Source organism: Mobula hypostoma, chromosome 2, assembly GCF_963921235.1.
Source record: "Mobula hypostoma chromosome 2, sMobHyp1.1, whole genome shotgun sequence".
NCBI lineage: Eukaryota > Metazoa > Chordata > Chondrichthyes > Myliobatiformes > Myliobatidae > Mobula > Mobula hypostoma.
In genome coordinates this window covers 24303466-24327618 of record NC_086098.1, presented here as the reverse complement: position 1 = coordinate 24327618, position 24153 = coordinate 24303466, and the positions used below count along the sequence as shown (strand labels likewise).

Sequence of the window (24153 nt, the reverse complement as noted above, 5' to 3'; positions counted from 1 at the left end):
CCTCCTTTTGCAGCCATGGCAGAGTTCATCATATAACTATTTTTCACATAGTTCAGTCATTTTCACTATTACAGTTCTCTTAGGAAGCCATTCAATTCATAGCTTACTGTGTAATGCATACTTCTACATTATGTTTTAAACTGACTTATTTCTGAAACTGTATCATTTGGTCCTAGTCTCTTGATTTAATTTATTTGCCACAGGATAGCAGGATTATCTCTTGTATCTGAGGTTTTATTGCACTTGAAATTTTGTGAGCAGGTTTAGGCCCTTATCTAAGGAAGATATGCTGGCCCTGGAGTCTGCACAGAGGCAGTTCACAAGAATAATCCCAGGAAAGGGTTAATGTATGAGAAGCATCTGATGGCTCTGGGCCTGTACTCACTGCTGTTTACAAAAATGAGGAGGACCTCATTGAAGCCTGTTGAATATTGAAAGGACTAGATAGAGTGGATGTCTCGGACCAGAGAGCACAGCATCAGAATACAAGGACGTCCCTTTAGAACAGAGATGATGATAAATTTCTTTAGCCAGAGGGTGGTGAATATGGATGGATGGATGTGGAGGTCAAGTTATTGGGTATATTTAAAGCAGAGCTTGATAGGTTTTTGCTTAGTAAAGGTGTCAAAGATTATGGGGAGAAGACAGGAGAACGGGTTCATGGGAATAATATATCAGCCATGATGGAATGGTGCAGCGGACACGACAGACTCCTATGTTCTTCTGGTCTCTATTTCCTTAGGAGTCTACAGAGATTTGGCATAATATCAAAGACATTGAGTAACTTCTACAGATGTGCAGTGGAAAGTGTATTGACTGGCTTCATTACGACCTGGTATGGGAACAACAATACCTTTGAGCAAAGGGTAGTGGATTTGGCCCAGCACATCATGGATAAAGCCCTCCCAACCATTGAGCACATGTACCTGAAACGCAGTCATGGGATCCTCACCACACCAGCCAGGCCATGCTGTTTTCTCATCGCTGCCGTTAGGTAGAAAGTACAATTGCCTCAGGACTCACACCGCCAGGTTCAAGAACACTTACTACTCCTCAGCCATCAGGCTCTTGAACAAAAGAGGATAACTACACACATCTACTGAGATGTTCCCACAACCAGTGATCTCACTTTAAGGACTCTTTATCTTGTTAGTTCATGCTCTCGAAACTTATTCTTATTTACTTATAGTTGCATTTGATCAATTTGTTGTCTTCTATGCTCTTGCTCTTTTATTGATCCTGTTTACAGCTACTATTCAACAGATTTGCTGAGAATGCCTGCAGGAAAATGAGTCTCAGGGTTGTATGTGGTGACATACACATACACTGATAATAAATTTTACTTTGAACTTTCTTTGGTCTTATAGTCTATTGACCTTTTCGTACACGCCATTATTTTAATACATTCTACTTTCCTTTGTATCTTTCTCACTTAACAGTTAGTTGTACTTAATGCCTATAAAAGGACAATTATTATTTTAGCTGATTATGCATATTCTATTTTGTCATTTAATATTAAAATACATTTCACACTAATTACTTCCATATCTGAAATAAGAAACTATGACAATCAACTAAAAGGGATCTGCATTTATTAACTTAAAAAGTCTCTTACAGATGAAAATATATTTGAGCTTCTCAGTTCTGGGTATTTCTATTTTCCTTAGAAATCTTCTTCATGACTCCACTGAAATATTTCTCGCGGAATGAATTGTGGCCGACATATGGATTATACCTGGCATCATTAAGGTGGGCATATCGATCCTTATCCTAAGGGATGAAGAAGAGAGGTAAGCTTGAAGGAGGTTGTTCATATCTAATGTAACAACAGTAGAACTCCCAATAAATTGTGGGCTGCTGTTGTTTTGTAACATATGCGCTTACAGTCACAAAATATAAATAAACACATATCTGCAAATGGACCCATTTCATGTCAGAGCCAAGTAAGATGAATGATTGAATTCTTTTCCAATCACTCTCACTATAATATTGCCCCCTAGCTTTTCCCTTCAAAAAGCTTTCCTTGTAAGCTTGTCATCTTCCCTCTCTCCTTTTGAATGTCACTTATTTCTTTCGCAGGGTAAGGGATCACTGGGAAAGGACCCGTTCCCACCCAACCACATCTCCTCATCCCTGCTTCCCAACCTCATGCTTTACAGTATTCTTCAAAGATAAATTTGCTTGATTTTAAAAATGAATTCAATGAAAACGCTCGATGTAAAATTCACAAAAATGAATGCTGTTCTCTCAAAAGAGGATTCTCACTCCCAACTTTGGTGTCTCTTAACTGCCCCTGATGCTGATCTTGCCCTGCCTGATTCCAGCTCAGGGCTCCCCATGATAATAATTTCTCTCCCTATTTCTCTTGCTCTCTGTTGTCCTGGTCTTTCGTACATACATACGAAACAGAAGGGTTGGCCATTTGGCTCCTTGAATTGTCTTTGCCACTCACTGTTCAATTCTAGCAGCATCCCTGTACATCGTCCCCATGGAATATGTGGGTTTTCTCCAGGTCCCCTGGTTTCCTCCCACAGTCCAAAGATGTACCAGATCAGGTTAACTGGTAATTGTAAATTGTCCTGTGGTTAGGTTATTGTTAATTGGGTTTTTTCGGGAGTTGCTGGGACAGCATGGCTCGAAGGGCCAGCGGGCTGTATTGATAAATCAAAAATAAATAATATGGGGGAGTTAAAGAACAAGTCGGATTACTGTCAGAGTAACGTAAACAGGAGGTTGCTGGTCAGTGGCCAAAGAGCCTGTTTCCCTGCTGTATCTCTCAATGACTCTGTGAGTATGGGATCGACCTGCTTCACTTCTTTTCCTAAAACAACTCTTTCATCTTCAGAGTACAGCAGTGACCCAGGTCCGAACTGACTACCGGGTATGTAAACGCCTTCCTAAACAAGGAAACCAAAACTGAACATGGGACTCTTAATTGTGAGCTTGGTAATATCCTGTGCAATTGTAGAAATGTCGACTGTTTATGCCTCTCCGCAGATGCTGTCTGGCTGGCTGAGTTCATTGAGCAATTTGTGTCTGCAACCCATTATCCTTGATTTCCGTTCATTCTGTGATCCTCTATTCATGCTAATATACTATTAGCTCTTACTTTGCTGCACTTTCTTTCAATCATTTATGATTTATTCAATATAAACAAAAAATCTGGTAAAGCTGTGCATTCTAAACACTGGTTCTTTCGTGTCTGATGTGTGCAGTTTCCTATAATTTTTTTTGAAAAACATAACATGGATCTAACATAACATATCAGTAACAATGTTATTTGTGAAATTGTTAGGTATTAAGTAACAAACTGAGGAAAAACACTGATGCACCTTTGGAAACTGGGTACACTGCACATTCAAATCCAGTTCAGAATTTCAAAAATAGATTAAATCTCAAAGTCTTTGTCCAGCTTTTTAATGAGATGTCTTCAGCTAAAACCTGAATGAAGGCACTGAATAGTGGGCAAAAAATAGAAACCACAGTGCCTATTCTGGTATCATCAGCAAATTTAAAACCATAAGACCATTAGATATAAGAGTAGAATTTAGGCCATTGGCCCAGTGAGTCTGCTCCGCCATTTCATCATGGCTGATCCATTTCCCTCTTAAGTCCATTCTCCTGCCTTCTCCCCACAATTCTTCATGCCCTGTCTAGTCAAGAATCTATCAACCGAGTGCCTTAAATACATCCAACAAGTTGGCCTTCACAGTCACCTGTGGCAATGAATTCCACAGACTCACCACTTTCTAGCTAAAAGAAATTCCTCCTCATCTCCATTCCAAATGGACTTCCTTCTATTCTGAGGTTGAACTTCTTTATCAGGGTACAGGTTCTCCCAACAGGTTACACATGCCTGACTTAAGTACTGCCTATACATATGAATGAGAGCTTGAGAGACAGTTAGGATAAAATTGCCAGCTGATTCAGGACTGGAACTCAGCTTGCAGCTGCATTTTGATTTTGCAAACTGTCTGGGTTAAGAACAGAACCCTGTTGTAACTCCACTGTATTATGTAACACTTCATTTTCTTTTTAAAGAGTACTTATTGTCAACATTTCATCAGCCATTGAGTAGGAGACTGGATATTGACTCACTGCAAAGAGTTAATCTTACAACAGACAAATCCAATGTTTTGAAAAATAGGGTCCATTAAAAAAGTGGAGGGAAATGAAACTACCCCGAGCTCCATCAATAAGAACAGAGCAATTTCTCCAGAAAAACGTAGTGAACGAAGAATAGTTATAAGTTCTCCCAGTAGCCACCCACTTCAACTCTGCTTCCCACTCCCATTCAGATATGTCCATACATGGCCTCCTCTACTGCCATGATGAGGCTAAACTCAGGTTGGAGGAGCAACACCTCATATACCATCTAGGTAGTCTCCAGCCCCTTGGTATGAACACAGAAATCTCCAACTTTCAGTAATTCCCTCCCCCTTCCTTCCCCTATCCCTATGTCACTCTGCCCCCTCCCCCAGCTGCATACTGCCTCCCTCTTGGTTCCGCCTCCTTCTACTACCCCTTGTGTTTTCCCCTATTCTTTCTTCACCTTTCCTGCCTATCACCTCCCTGCTTCCCCTCCCCCACCCCTTTATCTTTCCCCTTACTGGTTTTTCACCTTGAACCTACCAGTCTTCTCCTTCCCACCCTCCCCCCACCTTCTTCATAGGGCCTCTGCCCCTTCCCCCTACAGTCCTGACGAAGGGTTCCGGCCCGATACGTCGACCGATCTTTTCCACGGATGCTGCCCGACCTGCTGAGTTCCTCCAGCGTGTTGTGATAGTTATAAATTATATGCATTACATTAATCATATTATTTTTCAGAAGTGTGGACAACAAACTACAAGGGAATGATCCATTCACCTGCTTGGATGTAGTTTCATCTATATTGCCCCTTTCTCCCCCTAAAGCTCTTTGTAAACTATTGATCAACTTTATTTCTCATCAACCATGAATAACATGTTGAAAACTTAACATGCTAAATATGTTCATTAATTAGTGATCATTTCAAACAAGCACTTTAACCTCAGCCTCAGATATGAACATTTGTCTATCTTTTAAGAACGTACATAATTATCTATTTAAATGTTTATTTTCCTTTTATATCATCTCAATGTCTACTTAAGAATGTATAAATAATTGTGGTTTTGTACATATAAAAAAATGGAAAAGGTTATATGTGTGAAAAAAGTACATGATAATTGTGAATTCCTTATCCAAATAAAAATAAAATTAAAAAAAAAAGAATGTAAATTTAATTTGTTCTGCTATACTTTAAGTTAACCGGTTTTGAGGAAAAAAAAGACATTTAATGGGGTGGCTGTGATAAAATTGAATTTAATATAACCAATGATTGTCACTGTTCCTCCAATGAAGCAATTGAGAATGAAACAGTCAAAGCATTTATCTTATGTTTAACATGCCTGGATTTCATTCCAATCAAACAAATACTCCAAATTATCAGGAAGGTGGGTGGCACAATGCTTTACAGTACAGGTGACCCAGGTTCAATACCCTGTGATCGCGTGGGTTTCCTCAGGGTGCTCTGGTTTCCTCCCACAGTCCAAAGACGTACCGGTTGGTAGGTTAATCGATCATTGTAATTGTCCCATGATTAGTCTAGGATTAAATGGGGGGTTGCTAGGTGGCATGGCTCGAAGGGCCTGAAGGCCCTATTCCACGCAAAATCTCAATAAGTAAAAATAAAAGGGGTCAGGTTCAGATCAGAAATCAGCAGCTAAAAGCAGCCAATTTCCAAACCCTCATACTGCAATCCATTTAATCTTTTATCCAGCAATGCAATTGAAACAAGAACACTCACGCACAAATCATTTTCTCATGTCAGCAAGGCATTTTATGTGTCTTTTACCAAAGTTGTTTTGTGCAAATCAATGCAGTCAGATAGCTGGCGATATTTTTGTGCTATGATCAGCATTTCTACTTAAAATGTTGCACTTGGATCAAGAATTACTACAGAATGAAATTGTCTGCCAAGTATGGTGGAAGCTTAGGCTTGGATCAGAAATGCATTTAGCTAGACCTACGTTAAACCTCTAAATTTGATTTATTCCTTTCAGATGTTTGAGGGTTAAACAGTGTCATCTTTGACCTTCAGTGGTTTGTGCTACTATTGTTACATTAAAACTTACAGGCCCTCTTCAAATGATAACATAATCATTGGTTGCAGTGTTAACCACAAGTCATTTAGAGACCTTTTAAAAACCAGCTGTTTGAAGAGAGAAATGTTATCTGTAAACTTTAGAGGCAAATGGCAGTTGAAAGCATAAAATAACAAAAGAAACTTGTTACTCAGTGCTTCTCACCTCAGCTCTGGAATTTCAAACTCACCCTTGATAATTGGTTTCTTCATAAAAACTGACCTAAAGCATTGCTCTGGCACTTACGATATCTAATCTGTTATTAGCTATGCTATTGCCATATTATAAACAGGAAAAAGAAAGTACCAGGTAGTGCTGCTTTTGCTTACACTTTTTAAAAATTCATATCCTACATTTACTCTGAGGGCCTCAGTTCAGCTTCGGGGTAATTGTCCATGTCTGGTTTTTGTTTAAAAATCCTGTCTTTCTTATCACAGCTTTTCACTGTTTTACATCTGCTGCTGTACAGTAGCTATAGAAACCACTTGTGCAAAAGCATACAGCTATAAACATTGTGAAGGACAACTATTTCTGACATAAAACTGCTGACATGAAATTCAGAACACTATAAAAGGGGAACATCAATTTGTAATTAATCCAAAATATATTACTATCCAGCAAACTAACATTTAAATGACAACAGTTTAAAAAATGAGACACAAGACATCTATTAACTAATATCAAAGATTAGATTCTCCACAGACCAGCTTGTTGACAGAAACTATTACACAAAACAAAGAGACTTGTCAACTGAAATTCTTAAGCAAAACTTAATAAATAAATTTACTGTAGGTAAATTTAAAGATAATAAATTTACTTTGAACTTTACTCCGGATCCAATGCAGCACAAAAAAAACAAGATAAGATAGAGAACAAAATAAATGTAAATACATAACTTGTATACATAGATTTATTGTATGTACATGAAGTGACGCTAGGCACAGCAGTGTCTGTACATAAGGTGAATCTGACAGGAAATGATATAGTGGTGGTGGTGGTGGTGACTTGATGGGACGAGTGGCCTAATACTGCTCCTTTGTCTTATGGGGCTGTGGTGAGGTGGACTGGCGAGCGGAGGTGTTGATCAGCCTTACTGCTTAGGGAAACTAATTGCCTCTGGGCCTGGTGATCCTGATGTGGATGCTACGTAGACCTTTCCCCGATGGGAGTGAGTAAACAGTCCATGAGCAGAGTGGGTGGGATCCTTCATGATATTGCTGGCCATGTTCCTCAAACACCAAGCTCCGCAGCTTTGTCTTTGCAGAATTTTTGTTGAAAATATGATTTTTCCACTCAGTAAATTGGCAGAGATAATTCTTTAAAAACACATATTATCCTTTTTAAAAGAAAAGCATTTCATTTTTACATCAAATGGCAATTTCAAGTAAAGGTTAGGTCTCCACAATGCCATCTAATGTATTCCTGTACTTCAGAAAAAAATAATTCCAGTGTACTCCAGAGACGAGGATTTTCATGCCAAGATGTTTGTGGCTCCTATGAATATACAAATAAAGTTATGTATAGCATTGTGCTGCTGAACTGTTGTGGGTAAGAAATTTTAACGTGGTTGGAAATTACTTTCTCCACAACAAACAGAGAGAGTATGAAGTCAATTTGAATTAGATTTCTCCAATGGCATTTCAGTATGATTAAAAAAAAGTCTGTTCTTGATCCTTGTCAAATGTGTGTGCTTATATAAAACTTGAATTATAGGGCTTACTGGTTGATCTTACCATCACTCCAGAGATTTCCTGAAGATAACCACATTCTCTCATAGCCACCTTAATTTCTTTCTTAAGATACAAAATTGTAAGACTAGAATTCATTATTGATGAAGATGAGCCTTACGTTGCAGATGTTATTCTTAAAGCAATTTGAAACAGTTGAAATAACTACCAAGAAAAGGCAGTTAATCATGGTGGTATAAGACCAATCACGTCAGTAGTACTACCACTGCTCTCATCTCACTTAACCAGAAAGTTAAAAAAATGGAGTCTTGAATAATAATTCTTTATTATTTAGAAACCCCTTTTCACCAGCTTATTTTTCTTTCAGACGGTGGCATAAATGCATGTATTGTTTCCGTTTAAATTCTAGAGATCTGTCTTCTAATCTCTTTTCTACAGTTGGACTCCACAACATAACTCCAGTTAAAAATTATATTTTGCTCATTTTTCTTTTTCTATAAGCTGAAAACAAAGTTTTCCAGGACAGGCATAACAAATCTGCTTTCATTTCACCAAAGACCTGCGTGGAGCAATTCTGCTGACCAGTGGAGTTTCACACCAGCAGATACTGTGCCCCACTGATAACAGTGCTCTTTCCTCCCTGTACTACTTTACATCTTATCCATGTTTTAAAGCACCGTCAAGGACACCTTCACCAAGTAGTTTTGTAAAAATTCTACTGTACAAGGATGCTAGTTAATAACTTAGCATTTAGTCTTTACCACAGATATCCAATTTCCACCATGTAATTCAATTTTTATCTAACAGTCACACCGATGCAATTATCTGTCATCTGTACCTGAACAGAAGATTCATTATGAAAACTGCAACACCAGTTCTGAAGAAGGCATCAATTTATGCACCCCTGATATGAACATTTTCCAAATCTGTGCATGTTGGGGCAGCACAGTAGCACAGAGCTTAGCACAATGCTTTACAGTTCCAGTGACCTGGCTTCAGCTCCTGCCACTGACAGTAAGGAGTTTGTATGTTCTCCCCGTGACCGCATGTGTTTCCTCAGGGTGCTCGCGTTTCCTCCCACAGTTGGTAGGTTAATTGGTCATCGTAAACTGTCCTGTGATTGGGCTAGGATTAAGTCGGGGGAGTCGCTTGGCTGCACAGACGGAAGGGCCTACTCGGCATTATATGTCGATAAACAAAATAAATAACTACATTTTTAAGGTTGGATTACCTGCTTCTAACATGATCTTTTTAGTTACCTAAACATGGTTTTGCACCTTCTGCAACTGTTGTTTTTAATCTCACATAGAGATTGTGAAATACTGCTAGGTTTTATTTAATACTGAACCCTTACACAACCAGTAAATAGGATTATAACCATCTAACAATTACAGCACGGAAACAGGCCATCTCAGCCCTTCTAGTCCATGCCGAACTCTTACTCTCACCTAGTCCCACCAACCTGCACTCAGCCAATAACCCTCCATTCCTTTCTTGTCCATATATCTATCCAATTTAACTTTAAATGACAACATCAAACCTGCCTCAACCACTTCTGCTGGAAGCTCGTTCCACACAGCTACCACTCTCTGAGTAAAGAAGTTCCCCCTCATGTTACCCCTAAACTTTTGCCCTTTAACTCTCAACTCATGTCCTCTTGTTTGAATCTCCCCCACTCTCAATGGAAAAAGCCTATCCATGTCAACTCTATCAATCCCCCTCATAATTTTAAACACCTCTATCAAGTCCCCCCTCAACCTTCTACGCTCCAAAGAATAAAGACCTAAGAAGAATAAAGATTCTCACCCATCAGTAATCCCTCTGGCTTTGTCCTTTTGTCCAACATGTGGTAAAATACTGAGGTTTACCTACCACTTTAGTCTCTGGATTAAATGACCTCATTCATTAATAGCTATTTTGTAAAGGGGTTCCCAGCCTCTTTTATCCCATGAACCTCTACCATTAACCAAGGGGCCAGAGGAACCTCAGCCTGAGAACCCCTGATCTTATAGATTTGGTCTGGTGCAATTTAAACAAACAAATGTTCTCAGACAGATTCACGTTCTCAGTATTATTTATTTACTATTTATTTATTGTTATTTGTGTCTTTTTTTGTATTTGTATAGTTTGCCTTCTTTTGCAGGTTGGTTGCTCATCATGTAATTTTTCATTGATTCGGTTGTGTTTCTTGGTTCTACTGTGAATGCCGGCAAGAAGGTGACTCTCATAGTAGTAATATGGTAACATATATGTATTCTGATAATAAATTTACTTTGAACTTTGAACAAATGTGGAAACCTAATGCTACTATCTAAATATTGCATTAAATATTGAATTAAATACTGCATAAAATAACAATAAAAGATGCTGAAATTACTCAACATGTGTGGCAGCTTCCAAGGAAACAGAGCTGAAGTTTCAGATCAATAACTTTTCAGAGTTAGTAAAAGTTAACGATCAAGCAAAGTTAAGATATCAAGAAGGAGAGGGAGGCGATAACCGAAGAGAATGTGTACGGCGTGATTCAGACAATGGAGAGGCAACAAATCACATCTGAAGAAACAAGAAGACATCATTAAAGTAAAGCTGAAACACATTTTCATTGAAAGAGCGATAAAACAAAATCCTACAATCATTCACAACAACTGACTTGAACCAAGACTCAAGCAAAAAGATATCCATGTAATAGAAAGGAACACCCTTGTTTCCAACTTTGAAAGATTATTTAAGATTCACTAAGGCTTAGAAAGAGGCCATGTCACTCACAAAGCACAAAACTCTCTGTTTTGCAAACTTGGAAACAGTAATCTGGAGTAGGTAAAAGAAACTTTTCATGACATAGATTTGCACCTGAACATATGTGTACTTGATGGTACAGTTTAGGAATAATAATCTGGGAAATGGGTTGCAGAAACAGAGGAGTAAAATTATGTGACTTGTGAAGCACCATCTTAACATTTGAAGTAGTTTCTTTTATTCCTGGTTTACAAAAGCCTGTAAAACTAATTTTTGTACATACAATGAAGAAGAGTCTCAGGGCACTGGAAAAGAAGTGATGGGCAACAATAAAACAGTGGATTAATTTTAAATTATTTCACCAAAACAATTGTCCTATTTGACAAGGAAGGAAACACAGCCTTCAATAAATTTAAGTTTGACACAGTAGCGCAGTGGTTAACACAACGATTTACAGTACCAACGACCTGGGTTCAATCGTTCTCCCCGTGACCATGTGGGTTTCCTTGCAGTGCTCCGGTTTCCTCCCACAGTCCAAAGACCTACTGGCTGGTAGGTTAATTGGTCATTGTAAATTGCCCCATGATTAGGTTCAGATTAAATGAGGGGAACGCTAGGTGGTGTAGCTCAAAGTGGCGGAAGGGCTGTTTCTGCACTGAATCTCAGTAAGTAAATAACTAAATCCTTTCGATGTATGTGACAATGTGTTCAACTGGTTGTGGTGCTCAGGCAGAATATCTACAGGTTCAATTAAGTTTATTCCTAAAAAAATTAAGTAGTAACTAGCTAAGCAGAGAAATAAAATAGCTGATTTTGTAATAGTGGAGCGCAAATCAGTTATTTTGAGGGAGTCTTCAAAATTCAAAGCTATCACAATTATTGTGGTCATCTGAGCAGCAGATTGCACAAGACATGATCCAAAATCACTGTTGTTGGAGATTATTGGAGTTTAGAGGCTTTTTACAGTTTCCTTTGATCATAGTAATTGCTTTTTTTGGCCATACCTATGAAACACATGAAAACTTTGGATAGGGTACAGAAGAGATTCGTTTGATTGATCCAAAGTATAGTTATGCAGATAGACTACGGACTGTCTCCTTCGGGAAGAGTGTAATTTATGTATATTCAAGTTTATGTTAACTTATATTTGTCATGTACTGTACTGCTGCTGTTTTCATGGCATTTATACCCTTTATAAACATGCCTAAGACAATAAACTTGAAGTCACTAAAAGAAGATTTGGTAGAGGTAGTTAAATCTAAATAAAGTAAAAATATTTTCTAATAGCTGAAGGCATAGTTTTATGATGTTTGGCAAAAGAATCAGAGGCAACAAACATTTTGTGCAGAATACGATGATTTGCAATGCCTGTGCTGATGAGGTAGATAGGAACAGGCCAAATAACAATTTTCTAAAGTAAACTGGATAAGTACTTCAAAGATTCAAAGTTCATTTATTATCAATGTATGTATGCAGTATACAACTGAGATTCGTCCTCTCGCAGACAGCCACGAAACAAAGAAACACCACAAAACCCGTTCAAAGAAAACATCAAACACCCAACAGCCGAAAAAAAGAACAAATCACGCAAACGGCAAAATCATAAGCGAGTAACTCAAACAATATGAAACATCAAACCGCAGAGTACTTGGACAAACAAATGAAGCATTATGGGGAAAGAATGGAACGAACTCCATTTGATTACCTTCTATAGGCTGTTTGTATTTGACTGTTTGACTGGCTCTTGGGAATTTGCAGCCAGACCTTAAAAGACGAAGTCAGATGCAGAAGGAAACTTTTGGAGATATTTCTGTGGATCAGGTTTTTGAGCATTTGGGAAACCATGCCATAAATTAGGACCAGTAAGCGTGGCTTTGAACAGGGCAGGTTGTGTCCACCAAACTGAACCGAGCTTTTTGAGGATAAAGGTACAGCTGTGGATGTTGTCTACCTGGATTTTAATATGGTGTTTGACAAGGTCCCTCATGGGAGACTCATCCAGAACCTTGGATTCAGAATTGGTTTGCCCATAGAAGACAACGAGTAGAGGTCGATGAGATTGGAAGTTGTCATTAGTAATGTTCTGCAGGGATTGATACTGGGAACACAGCTGCTGGAAACATATATAAATGACCCGGGTGAAAATGTAGATGGGTTGGTTAGTCAGTGTGCAGATGATACAAAGGTTGACGGTATTGTGGATAGTGTAGAAGAGTTCCAAAGGATACAGCGTGACCTAGGTGATTTGTAGATACAGTCCAGGAAATGGCAGATGGAGTTGAATCTGCTAAATATGAGGTGCTGCATTTCAGGAGATCAAATACAAAGTGATAGTCCACTAGTAACGCCAAGGCGCTTCACAGTGTTGATGTGCAGAGGGATTTTGAGTTCAAATCCATAGCTTCCTAAAGTGGCTGCACAGGCTGACAAGGTGCCAAAGAAGACATATGACACACTTGGCGTTATTAAGTCAAGGCACTGAGTTCAAGAATTGGAAGTTATGTTGCAGCTTTATAAAACGACAGCGGGGCCACATCTGGAGTACTGCATTCAGTTCTGGTTGTCCCATTATAGAAAGGATGTTGAGGCCTTGGATAGGGTGCAAAAGAGGTTTATCAAGATGCTGCCTGGATTTGAGAGCATGTGCTATAAGTTGATGTTGACCAAACTTGGATTCTTTTCATTAGAGCGGCACAGGCTGAACATACACCTGATCAGGACGTAGAAGATTATAAGAGGCATTGATAGAGTAGTCAGATGGTATTAAGAGTCAAAATGCCTAATACTAGAAGGCACACATACAAGGTGCTGGCCAGTGGTGTAGTGGCATCCACACCTGGCTTTGAGGCAAGTGGGCCTGGGTTCGAATCTGGCTGGCTCCTTGCATGCTTTCCATCTGTTCTAGCTAGCAACTTAGCCTCGTAAAAAACAGACAAAATGCTAAAAAAACAGCAAGGTTGCCACCTGATGCGCCACAAGGCGCAGAAAGGAACAACAACACATATAAGATGATAAGGGGCAAGTTCAAAGGGGATGTCTAATTAGTTCAGCACAGCATCATGAACTGAGGGATTGTTCCAGACCTGTACTGTTCTTCGTTCTATATTCTGTGACTATGGGACAACTAAATCTAACCTAATTGGGAGCTGCTTCATTCACAATATCGCCAATAGCTGCAATATGATTAAAATCTGAGTATCACCTCCAGGAATATTGGACTAGGATTTGACTGACAGGAACATTGATAAGCCTCCAAATCAGAAATGATGTGCAACTTGGATGAAAGTGAAAGTGAAAAGTATATGTTGCATAATTTATTATGGTTAAGTGTCATTGATATGAATTAGGATGAAACGTAATGTCTATCATGGCCAAGGAGGAGACTAAATCTGGGTAGCCCCCAAAGCAAGCCAACAAGAACATAGGTCCATAGCAAACCCTTTTTCTCACTTCAATCATTGAACTGGCTATTTATATTAATATTGGCTTCTATGATTACAGTATGTCCATTTGTTTCGCTCATTCAGTTCTCATGGACAAGAAGCAGCATTATCTATCTCATTTGTTTTTGGAAAATAAAAGGCTTTTGCTACAAAATATAAGCAAATTAGACTAAAGTGAATTAGACTAACTTTATTGTTCAAAGGTAACATACTCAATGTGCTTTGTGACCAGTTCGATATAGGCACCGGATGAGTGCCATGATAAATGGTAAGCCGTGAGGAAGGCAGAAAGCTTCCACATCCTCAAACAACTCTGGAGCATCTTCATCAGTACCAGTACTCTCTTATATTAAGCTCGATGGACTTGTAGCTTCCTATTACAATTGTCCATGGTTCTGTAGCAACGTTCTAATGGAATGTGTGCAAAAACGCCATTCCTTTTCATGCCACTACCTGAGAAATTCTCAAAATGCCAACCATTTGAGCACCTATGATTCATTCATGATTGCCTAGAAACCTTAACCAAACTACACTTACTATACCAAAGTCTGAGGCATATATGTATACAGGTGGCCCCTGTTTTCCGAACGTTCGCTTTACGACACCTTGCTGTTTCGAAAGACCTACATTAGTTACCTGTTTTCGCTAACAGGTGTTTTCACTGTTACGAAAAAAGGCAGCACGTGCCCAAACAGCCAAGCTCCTCCCCCAGAACTGCATTGTAGCCGGCATTGCTTAAACACGTGTTTTATCTCGATTTATTTCGTGCATCCGTTAGCAAGATGAGTTCTAAGGTATCGGAAAAGCCTAAAAGAGCTCGTAAGGGTGTTACGAAGTGTAAAACTAGACATAATTAAGCGTTTCAATTGTGGTGAATGAACTAAGGACATTGTCCACTTGTTGAACTTGCCTGCGTCGACCATTCACACTATTTATACGCAGAGCGAAAAAATTTTGAAAGCTGCCGATGTTACTATTGGTTTTGCTCGTAGCAAAGTGGTCTCTCTTAGTCGGCATCCAATAATGGATAAAATGGAAAGTCTACTGCTTGAGTGGATTGATGGGTGTACAAGGCGTGGTGTTCTGTTAGGTTTTCTTATACTTAAGGAGAAATCAGTCAGTCTTTTTAATAAGCTGAAACAGAAAGCACTGGACAATGGTGATGAAAGTGTTGCGAAAGTGGAATTTAAAGGTAGTTATGGGTGGTTTGATCGGTTTCTGAGGCGAGGGCAGCTTCATAGTTTAAGCAGTGGTCCCCAACCTCTGGATAGATTGCCGCGAAGAATGCAGCGGTAGTCAGAACGCACCCAGCACATCTTTAAGAAAAAAAGCCGAAACAAACAAGCTAATTAATTAGGTGCCGCCTGGCATGTAAATGTTGGTCCACATCAGAGGTGATTGCTGATTGCGTCAGGTGCTTATTCATATAAGCAAGTGTTTAACTATGATGAAACTGTAATTTATTGGAGTCTTCCCGATTCCGGTAAGTGAAACTACACTGTATATACATTATTTCTACTTTATATAGGCTGTGTATTTTTATGTGTTATTTGGCAAGATTTGGCAGGTTCAAAGCTTAAAGATTACTGGAGAGAGTGTTTCTGCCGAGAGTGCTTCTGCGAGTTTTTCGCTGCGCTAGACAGTGCTGCAGGAAAGTATTTCTACTTTATATAGGCTGTGTATTTATCATATCATTCCTGCTTTTACTATATGTTACTGTTATTTTAGGTTTTGTGTGTTTTTTGGCATAATTTTGGAGGTTATTTTTTGGGTCTGGGAACTTTCAAGAATTTTTCCCATATTAAAAAATGGTAATTACTTATTCACCTTACGACATTCCGGCTTATGAACCATTTCATGGGAACGCTCTACCTTCGGATAGTGGGGGAAACCTGTATTCCACTCCTCCCCGTTTCCCAACCATGACTCCCCTCTCCCTGCTCCCTTCCCATTCTCAGTCCGCATATCAGAACCAGGTTCACTATCACTCATATATGTTCAAAAAATTGTTTTCTTTGCAGCAGCAGTATAGTGCAAAACAAAAATTATTACAACACTGTGCAGAAGTCTCAGGCGTTCTTGATATGTATATATGCCTAAGACTTTTGCAGAGTACTATATGTTGGTAAAATATCTTAGGAGCTTAGACCCCGAAAACCACATTAACGGTAATGGGAACATTTATGAGGTGAGGGTCATTTTGACTACGCCCGGAGCTAACCAGATCAATTTTGTATGCTTCCAATAGAGCTGAATGAAGACGCCAGTCAGAGAATATAGGCTTGCCAGATAAGAGCCGTGTAATTGACAGTTACAGCACTGACTTCAGTGTCTGATAAACAGAATTTTTAGTGCACAGAAACAGCCCTAAAACTGAAAAAACAGATGGCTAAAACCTCAAAGTCTAGGGTAATAAATTAGGATTCCTGAGTTTACAACCATATTGTGATAAACAGAAAGGGGGGGGGGGGAGAGAGAGAGAGAGAGAGAGAGAGAGAGATGGGGGAGTGAGGGGGAGAGAGGGGGAGAGAGGGGGAGAGAGGAGGAGAGAGGGGGAGAGAGGGGGAGAGAGGGGGAGAGAGGGGGAGAGAGGGGGAGAGCATAAATGGTTTCTTTTATCTTAATTGGTGACAAAAATGCTTGTATTTTACAGGCAAGACAAAGGAATGAAAGGTCTAAGCTTTATCTTGAACCACAAATGCTTATTGGTGAAAACAAGAACTTTGTGATGTCCTCCCATTCAAATGGATACTTTTTTGAACCTTTATCATGTTCTTCACTGGGTATCAACAGAAAATATAGACATTATGATAAATATACAACACATTAACAATTCCTTGTGCAAAAACAAGGTCCAAATATTAGTACAAGACATCTTCAATCATTTCTTAGCAAAATTTTTTTTAAAACCTTAACCCAGTTCTTCAGTAAAACCCTTTCTACTGTGGGTTAGTAAAGGATTCTCTAATTTTTCTAACAGCTGTTATATATCTGTGCTGCTATCTTCTAATATTTATTCATAATCTCCATGGTCTTTATTGTGAAATCATCCACTCTTAGCAATTGACACCAAGTTCAATACCAATTACACAATGTAATGTTGACTGCAATTCTATTTGCTGGACAATGGGATCCCCAATACATTGGTGATGCGGTCTTAGTAAAGGGAATGTCTTCAAAAGTCACTGGGTCTTTCATGTTGGACATAATTTATTCTCTGCAACTAGATTTATTTATTTGATTTGTTATTTATTTAGCGATACTGCCCGGAGTCGGCCCTTTCTGGCCGACGCCGGTCCAGCAACCCCACAATACCAATTAACCCTAACCTAATCACAGGACAATTTACAATGACCATTTAATCTGCTTGGCATGTCTTTGGATGGTGGGAGGACATAAAGAGACTGTAATAGTTCCGCACTAACCTCTACACTACCGTGACACCCGTCACAATGTCATGAATGTTATCCACCACTTGGTTGCCCAAGCCCAAATGCTTTTTCTGGTTTTGTATCTGGGTAGTAGCTGGTGCTTTATTTTTGGATGTGTTGCAAATACTTTATACTTTATTGTCGCCAAACAATTGGTACTAGAACGTACAATCTTCACAGCGATAGTTGATTCTGCGCTTCACACTCCCTGGATTACAAATATTAAATATTAAAAATAGTTTAAATTAGTAAATATTAAAAATTTAAATTATAAATCATAAATAGAAAATAGAAAAATGGGAAGTAAGGTAGTCCAAAAAAACCGAGAGGCAGGTCCGGATATTTGGAGGGTACGGCCCAGATCCGGGTCAGGATCCATTCAGCAGTCTTATCACAGTTGGAAAGAAGCTGTTCCCAAATCTGGCCGTATGAGTCTTCAAGCTCCTGAACCTTCTCCCAGAGGGAAGAGGGACAAAAAGTGTGTTGGCTGGGTGGGTCATGTCCTTGATTATCCTGGCAGCACTGCTCCGACAGCGTGCGGTGTAAAGTGAGTCCACGGACGGAAGATTAGTTTGTGTGATAGAGTTAACCGCAGCATGATCAGCCAGGTACCCTGCTCCAGATCTTACTATTGTTGTTGCTCTCTGCGTCTTGTGGAGCATCAAGCAGCAATTGCTGTTCTGTTAACACCTGTCTGTTTTTTTTTCCAAAAAGAGCCCAGTTGCTAGCTCGACGCTCAACCCAGCACAGATGGAAAGCGTGCAAGGAGCCGGCCGGATTTGAACCCAGGACCACTCACCTCGAAGTTCAGAGCGGGTGCCACTACGCCACCGGCCAGCAAGATGTTACAATACTGGGCAGTAATTGATCCATGAAGATTAGGCAGCCATGGTTATAATGGAATTTATAATGGTTAAATAGTTATCTGTTTCAGCATCATTAAAGGATTGCCCACATCAGCTTAGGCTCATTTGTCACACTCTTCTCAGGCAGTCTCTCAGGTTTAACGATAACTTGCTTAGCCTCCAGTTTTTCCAACACCCCAGCTGTAATACTGAAGGCATGCTCCAGTATACTTACAAAACTAGCATGTACACAATGTGGGAAGTTGCCCGGATATATCCCATTCACAGAATGCAAGGTAAATCCCATCCAGCTGTTTACCAACTAATCAGTCTACTTTCAAACAGAGACATGATGCAATAGCCTTCGAAATTCCAAACTAACAATTCTAAAGCAATTTAATTTGCTGGCCCAGATCTTATGAAAATATGGATTTTGTGCATGTAAGGTCCAGGGAGCAGTGGTTGCTATCAATAGATAGGAAAAACAAACCAATCCAGACTCATTATAAAATATCTTGAAAATATTATACTTTGTTCAGTGAGGTCTGAATTAATTTTAGTGGTATACCAACCTATATTTATTGCTTAGCAAAGTATAAATTCAGTTGAGTAAATATTTCAAAGTACAATGGCTTTTTAATGTATTTTTATACGTATTATTTAATCTAACTTGATTACAGATGCATGTAACATTTTTATAAAATATATTGTATACTTTATAAAAATTGTTACATGCAGTCCTATAAAATTTTTATAAGGCTTATAAAAAGTCTGTTTGCTTTCATATGATATTCTCTCTGTGACAATGTGCCAATGTGATTGGCTGTTCTACAACCAGGGATCCTTTGAAATGGTGATACACAGCCATAGAAGGAGGAGGAAACTGTACGTCAAGGTCTATGGGTTTTGTTAGGATGTTTAACAAGGCCATTTACTATTTCTAGAACTGACTGTACACAAATCTGACTGCCATACAACTCAGGTGGTTATCTTTTAAAACTCATTAGATCCAATGTTGCAGCGTGTACTGAGGTACAGTACAGATGCATATTCTTCATTTTGTTGCAGCTGCACAAAGTGTTTATTTTGCTTGCCATATTGTAACTGTATTCCCAGAAATACACATTTCATAAGATATGCATTCTTCAGTGTTTGTACCAAGACATGATATCCATTAAAAGCATGACATTTTCCTTTTGTAAAAGGGAAAGCTTACTATTTAGTATTCTATAACCATCCAATGAGCCAATTCTTGGCAGGTCCATGAAAGACAGGCTTAAGTAATCAGAAACAGTGATAGTCCACTCACATAGTTCTATATTTTTTGCGGACATGTAACAATAAACAACCAAATAAAATTATTTCATATCTGGGCAACAGAACAAGTGTTAATCTGCATAGTTTTGCTCTACGCAATGCTAAGTAGAGAAATCTATTAGCGTTACTGGAAAATTTCCAACATATGTTCTATATATGTATGAATTGAGGTAATAAACACAACTTCTCAAAAACAACATTGACAAAGACCTTCAGAAGACAAGAAAGTACTTCCATTTTATCTCAATCAATTCATTATAACTGTTGAACTATGTTAGCCATGGGTTTGTTCCCTGATCCGGATAGGTACAAGTGCCAAAATTGTAACCAAGTAAGGGGAAGTATTTCTGCTCACAATCCATTCTAAATTACCACTATTCTACAGTGCATCTTCACTGTCAAAATGCAAAACAAGATTCACTATCCATGTTCATAGACTAAGTATCCCAACTTGTTTTGCACAATGGTCAACAACTGCATCTGATATATCACAGAGTATGTGATCATTCTTTTCAAATATTCCCAATGACTTTGTGTTGCAGTTTGTTAACCTTTCATGAATGTCCCTTTCTTAAAGCCATATTTCAGCAGTTCTTTTTCTTCTTCCCTATCAGGATAACTGATGAAGTGCTGGGGGATAGACATAACATTGGCTGCAGGTGACATTTGTTGGGGATGGGGAAGTATTAGGGAGTGGACATCTTCAAGAAAATCAACCTCTTTTCCCCACAAGGTTACTTTTTGAACATAGCCAGAATCACTTTGTCTTACCTCTAAACATTTTGCCTTCCTTTCATACCTTCACTCTCAACTCTTTAGCAACAGCTGATGAGCAATGGTTGAGATTGCATATTGTCCAACTCCCCGTTGTAGCAGAAGACTAATTGCCCAACAGAGGGATGAGACACTGCTCCTAAATGCTTGCAGTGTAGAGCGGATGATCCTAATGTGAGTGAGATACAAGAGCAACTACAATGCAAGGGCTCATTTGCCAGCTGAATAGGGTGTATTCCACAAACCAGTCAACTAATGACCACATGCAATGCAGAGGAAATCCTACTGTTGAGAACCTGTATCAGATTTCCTGGATCCATAGCTTTTTTTTAAAAGGATGATTTAAAGTGTTTAAAGATACTGAGCATTAAGCAATAAAATCAATATTAAACTGCAGAAATAAAATTGCTAAATGTAGCCCAGAGGATGAACTGCATAGTATAAGCTAGTCATAGAGATGTACAGCACAGAAAAAGGCACTTTGGCCCATCTAGTCCATGCTGAAACCATTTACACTGTCTACTCCTATCGATCTGCACAGGACCATAGCCATCCAAACCCTAGTAATCATATACCTATCCAAACTTCTCTTAAACATTGAAATCAAGTTTGCATGCACCACTTGGGGGAGACAGCTCATTCCACACTTCACAATCCTCTGAGTAAAGAAGTTTTCCCTCATGTTCCCCTTAAACTTTTCACCTTTCACCCTTAATGCATGATCTCTGGTTGCAGTCTCACCCAACTTCAGTGGAAAACCTGCTAGAATTTACCCCTCATAACTTTGCATACCTCTATCAAATCTCCTCTCAACTTTCTAAGTTCTAATGAATACAGTCCTAACCTACTCAATCTTTCCTTATCACTCAGGTTCTCCAGACCCAGAAGCATACTTGTAAATTTTCTCTGTATTCTTTCAACATTATTAACATCTTTCCTGTAGGTAGGTGACCAAAACTGCACACTTGTATGATGGACTCAAGATGATCTCTTGACTTCACAATCTACCTCGTGATGATCTTACACTTCTTTCTTTACCTGCACTGCACTTTCTCAGTAGCTTTTACACTTCATTCTGCATTCTGTTATTCTTTTACTTTGTTCTACCTGAATGCACTGTGTAATAATTCAATCAAAACAAGCTTTTCTCTGTATCTTCATACGTGTTCAAGATCAAGATTGTCATTCAACCATAAATGCGTATATGACTGAACGAAACAGTGCTCCTCCAGGGCCAAGGTGATAAACACTGTACATACAGTCACAATAGCACATACAGGCTCAAAAAATTATCAGCACGAGTCCCCGAGTGGCATGGCCTGAAGACTGATGGTGCGTGGGATGTTGTCCCGGAGCCGCGCTCCTGCGAGAACAAGTATGCAGCAGTTCCTCATTTCTCACTGTGTCAGCCGCAGACGCAGACAATCCAGCTTGTCTCGTGCTGCGTCAGTCTCAGAGGAAGGCAATCCAGAGAGTGAACAATGGAGAGCAGCATCAAAGGGAGAGCCGACCTGAAGATTTCGGTGCGCTTACTCTACCTCTGTCCATTCCCATATTCCCACATTGCCTCCAGCGCCTTCTCATCTGATGGCTGCAACAGGTGATGCCGTGGTATGAGGGCCTGGTCCATGCAACAACCAAGGCTACGCAGCTTCCCTGCTGTCAATCTTTCCAATGAACTAGACATTGGTATTTTGTATTACCAATGTTCAACAAGGTCTTGTGTTCACAAGGATAACATCTAAGACACACATTTGCTCCATTTATTGGACCCAGAGAGGTTGCAGCGACTAAGCACATGGCCATCTTACCGGAAGCTAATTTGACAATTATAAAACCAATACCAACAATATTCCAGTTATCTTACACCTTCGGTTCAGTCAGTAGGTCAATCAAGTATTGGAGGCAGTCAAATAACCAATCTCTAATATTGGGGCTCTGAGTTATGAGAAAGGACTGATGAATATCAGGCATTTCAATCTAATAGATAAGCAATCCCACAGAAATAGGTAGGATATTGTTAAACAGGAAAGATAACAGAATGTTGCTACATGGAGAGCTCTGGGTATCCATATGCTAAAGTTTTATAAAGCATTGGTGAGGCCTCACTTGGAGTAGTGTGGACTGTTCTGCTGACATTGGAGAGAACTCAGAGGAGGTTCACAAGAATGATTTTGGGCATGATAGGGTTAGCGTATGAGGAGCATTTGATGGCTCTGGACCTGTGCTCGCTGAAATTTAGCAGAATGATGGGGGATCTCATTGAAACCCATCATAACAACTTGATGCTTAATGTCACCAAAACCAAGGAGATGATCGTCGATTTCAGATGGTCTCAGCCTGAGCACGTACCCCTCAGCATCAGCAGCTCCACAGTGGAGAGAGTGGAAAACATCAAGTTCCTTGGGGTGCAGATCTCAGACAATCTCACCTGGTCCAGGAACACCACTGGGATTGTGAAACGGGCCCAACAGAGATTGCACTTTCTGAGGAAGCTTAAACAAGCATCACTCCCCACTAACATCTTAACTACATTCTACAGAGGCTTGGTTGAGACTGTGCTGACCTTTTGCATCACAAACTGGTACTCCAGCTGCAGTGCTGTCGACAAAAAGGCCTTGCAGAGGGTGGTTAGAGGAGCAGAGAAGGTTATTGGGGTCTCCCTACCTTCTGTCCAAGACCTCTTTCGGAGTTGATGCCTCCAGAAGACACGGTACATCATTAAAGACCCCTCACACCCTCTCCATGAACTGTTTGTTCTTCTGCCATCAGGCAAACGTTACAGGAGCATCAAAACTAAAACCACAAGGCTACTAAACAGCTTCCTCCCACAGGCAGTCAGACTGCTAAATAGCTGCTCTACCTGACTCTACTTTGGACACTTTTAACTTGCACTGGACAGTTATAACTTGGTTTTAACTGACATGTGGCTGTTGTGTTTTACTATTTATTGTTATGTTTATTATTTAGTGTTGCGTTTGTTATGTTATGATTGCACTGCTCCTGGGAAACGCTGTCTCATTCTGCCCCGCAGAGCTGATATACAGTTAGAACGACAATAAAGTTTTTTGAATTTTGAATCTTGAATCATGAAAGGCCTAGATAGAGTGGATGTGGAAGAAGATGATCCCTATAGTGGGGGAGTCTAGAACCAGAGGGCACAGCCTCGGAATAGAGGGATGTCCATTTAGAACAGAGGAATTTCTTTAGCCAGGGTGGTGAATCTGTGAAATTCATTGCCACAGGTGGCTATGGAGGCCAAGTCATTGTATATATCAGGCAGTGGTTGATAGGTTCTTGATTAGTCAAGGGTTGAAAAGTTATGGGAAGAAATCAAGAGAATTGGATGGAGAGGAACAATGGATCAGCCATGATGAAATGGTGGAGCAGACTCATTTGGGCTAAATAGCCCAATTCTGCTTCCATTTCTTATGGTCCTATAGGATGTGGGAAGTAGAACCTGGCAAGTTTCAGCTCATCAGACCCTAGACTCAGGCTACATCAATCCACATTCTAAATCCCGGCACTGTCCATAAGCCTACCCCCATTCCAGACCCCAGTATTCCCAACCCAAGCACCAGCCACATAGCCAGCCTAACACTCCCTGAAATACACAGCCGACTCTGCAAGCAGGTGAATCCACAGACGGAATAAAGAGGATTCAGTGTATTAGTGTGTGAGCCAGATGCTGAAACATAAGGATTTCTAGAAAATTAGATACTGAATTAAACTACAACTAATACGGCTTTTACTGATGC

At 39.6% G+C, this 24153-nt stretch overlaps 1 protein-coding gene across 4 annotated transcripts in view; it reads right to left on the bottom strand.

Moving 5' to 3' along the window:
* Nucleotides 1-1559: 1559 nt before the first annotated feature.
* trmt11 (tRNA methyltransferase 11 homolog) overlaps nucleotides 1560-24153 on the bottom strand; it is an 86962-nt gene continuing 64368 nt past the window's right edge. For 3 of the 4 annotated variants that reach the window (XM_063070549.1, XM_063070559.1, XM_063070577.1), the window contains one exon: nucleotides 1560-1770. In XM_063070549.1, the coding sequence (XP_062926619.1) occupies nucleotides 1639-1770 (132 nt within the window). In that variant the 3' untranslated portion in view covers nucleotides 1560-1638. The remainder of the gene's footprint in view (nucleotides 1771-24153) is intronic. The other variant, XM_063070568.1, reaches the window with a different exon arrangement.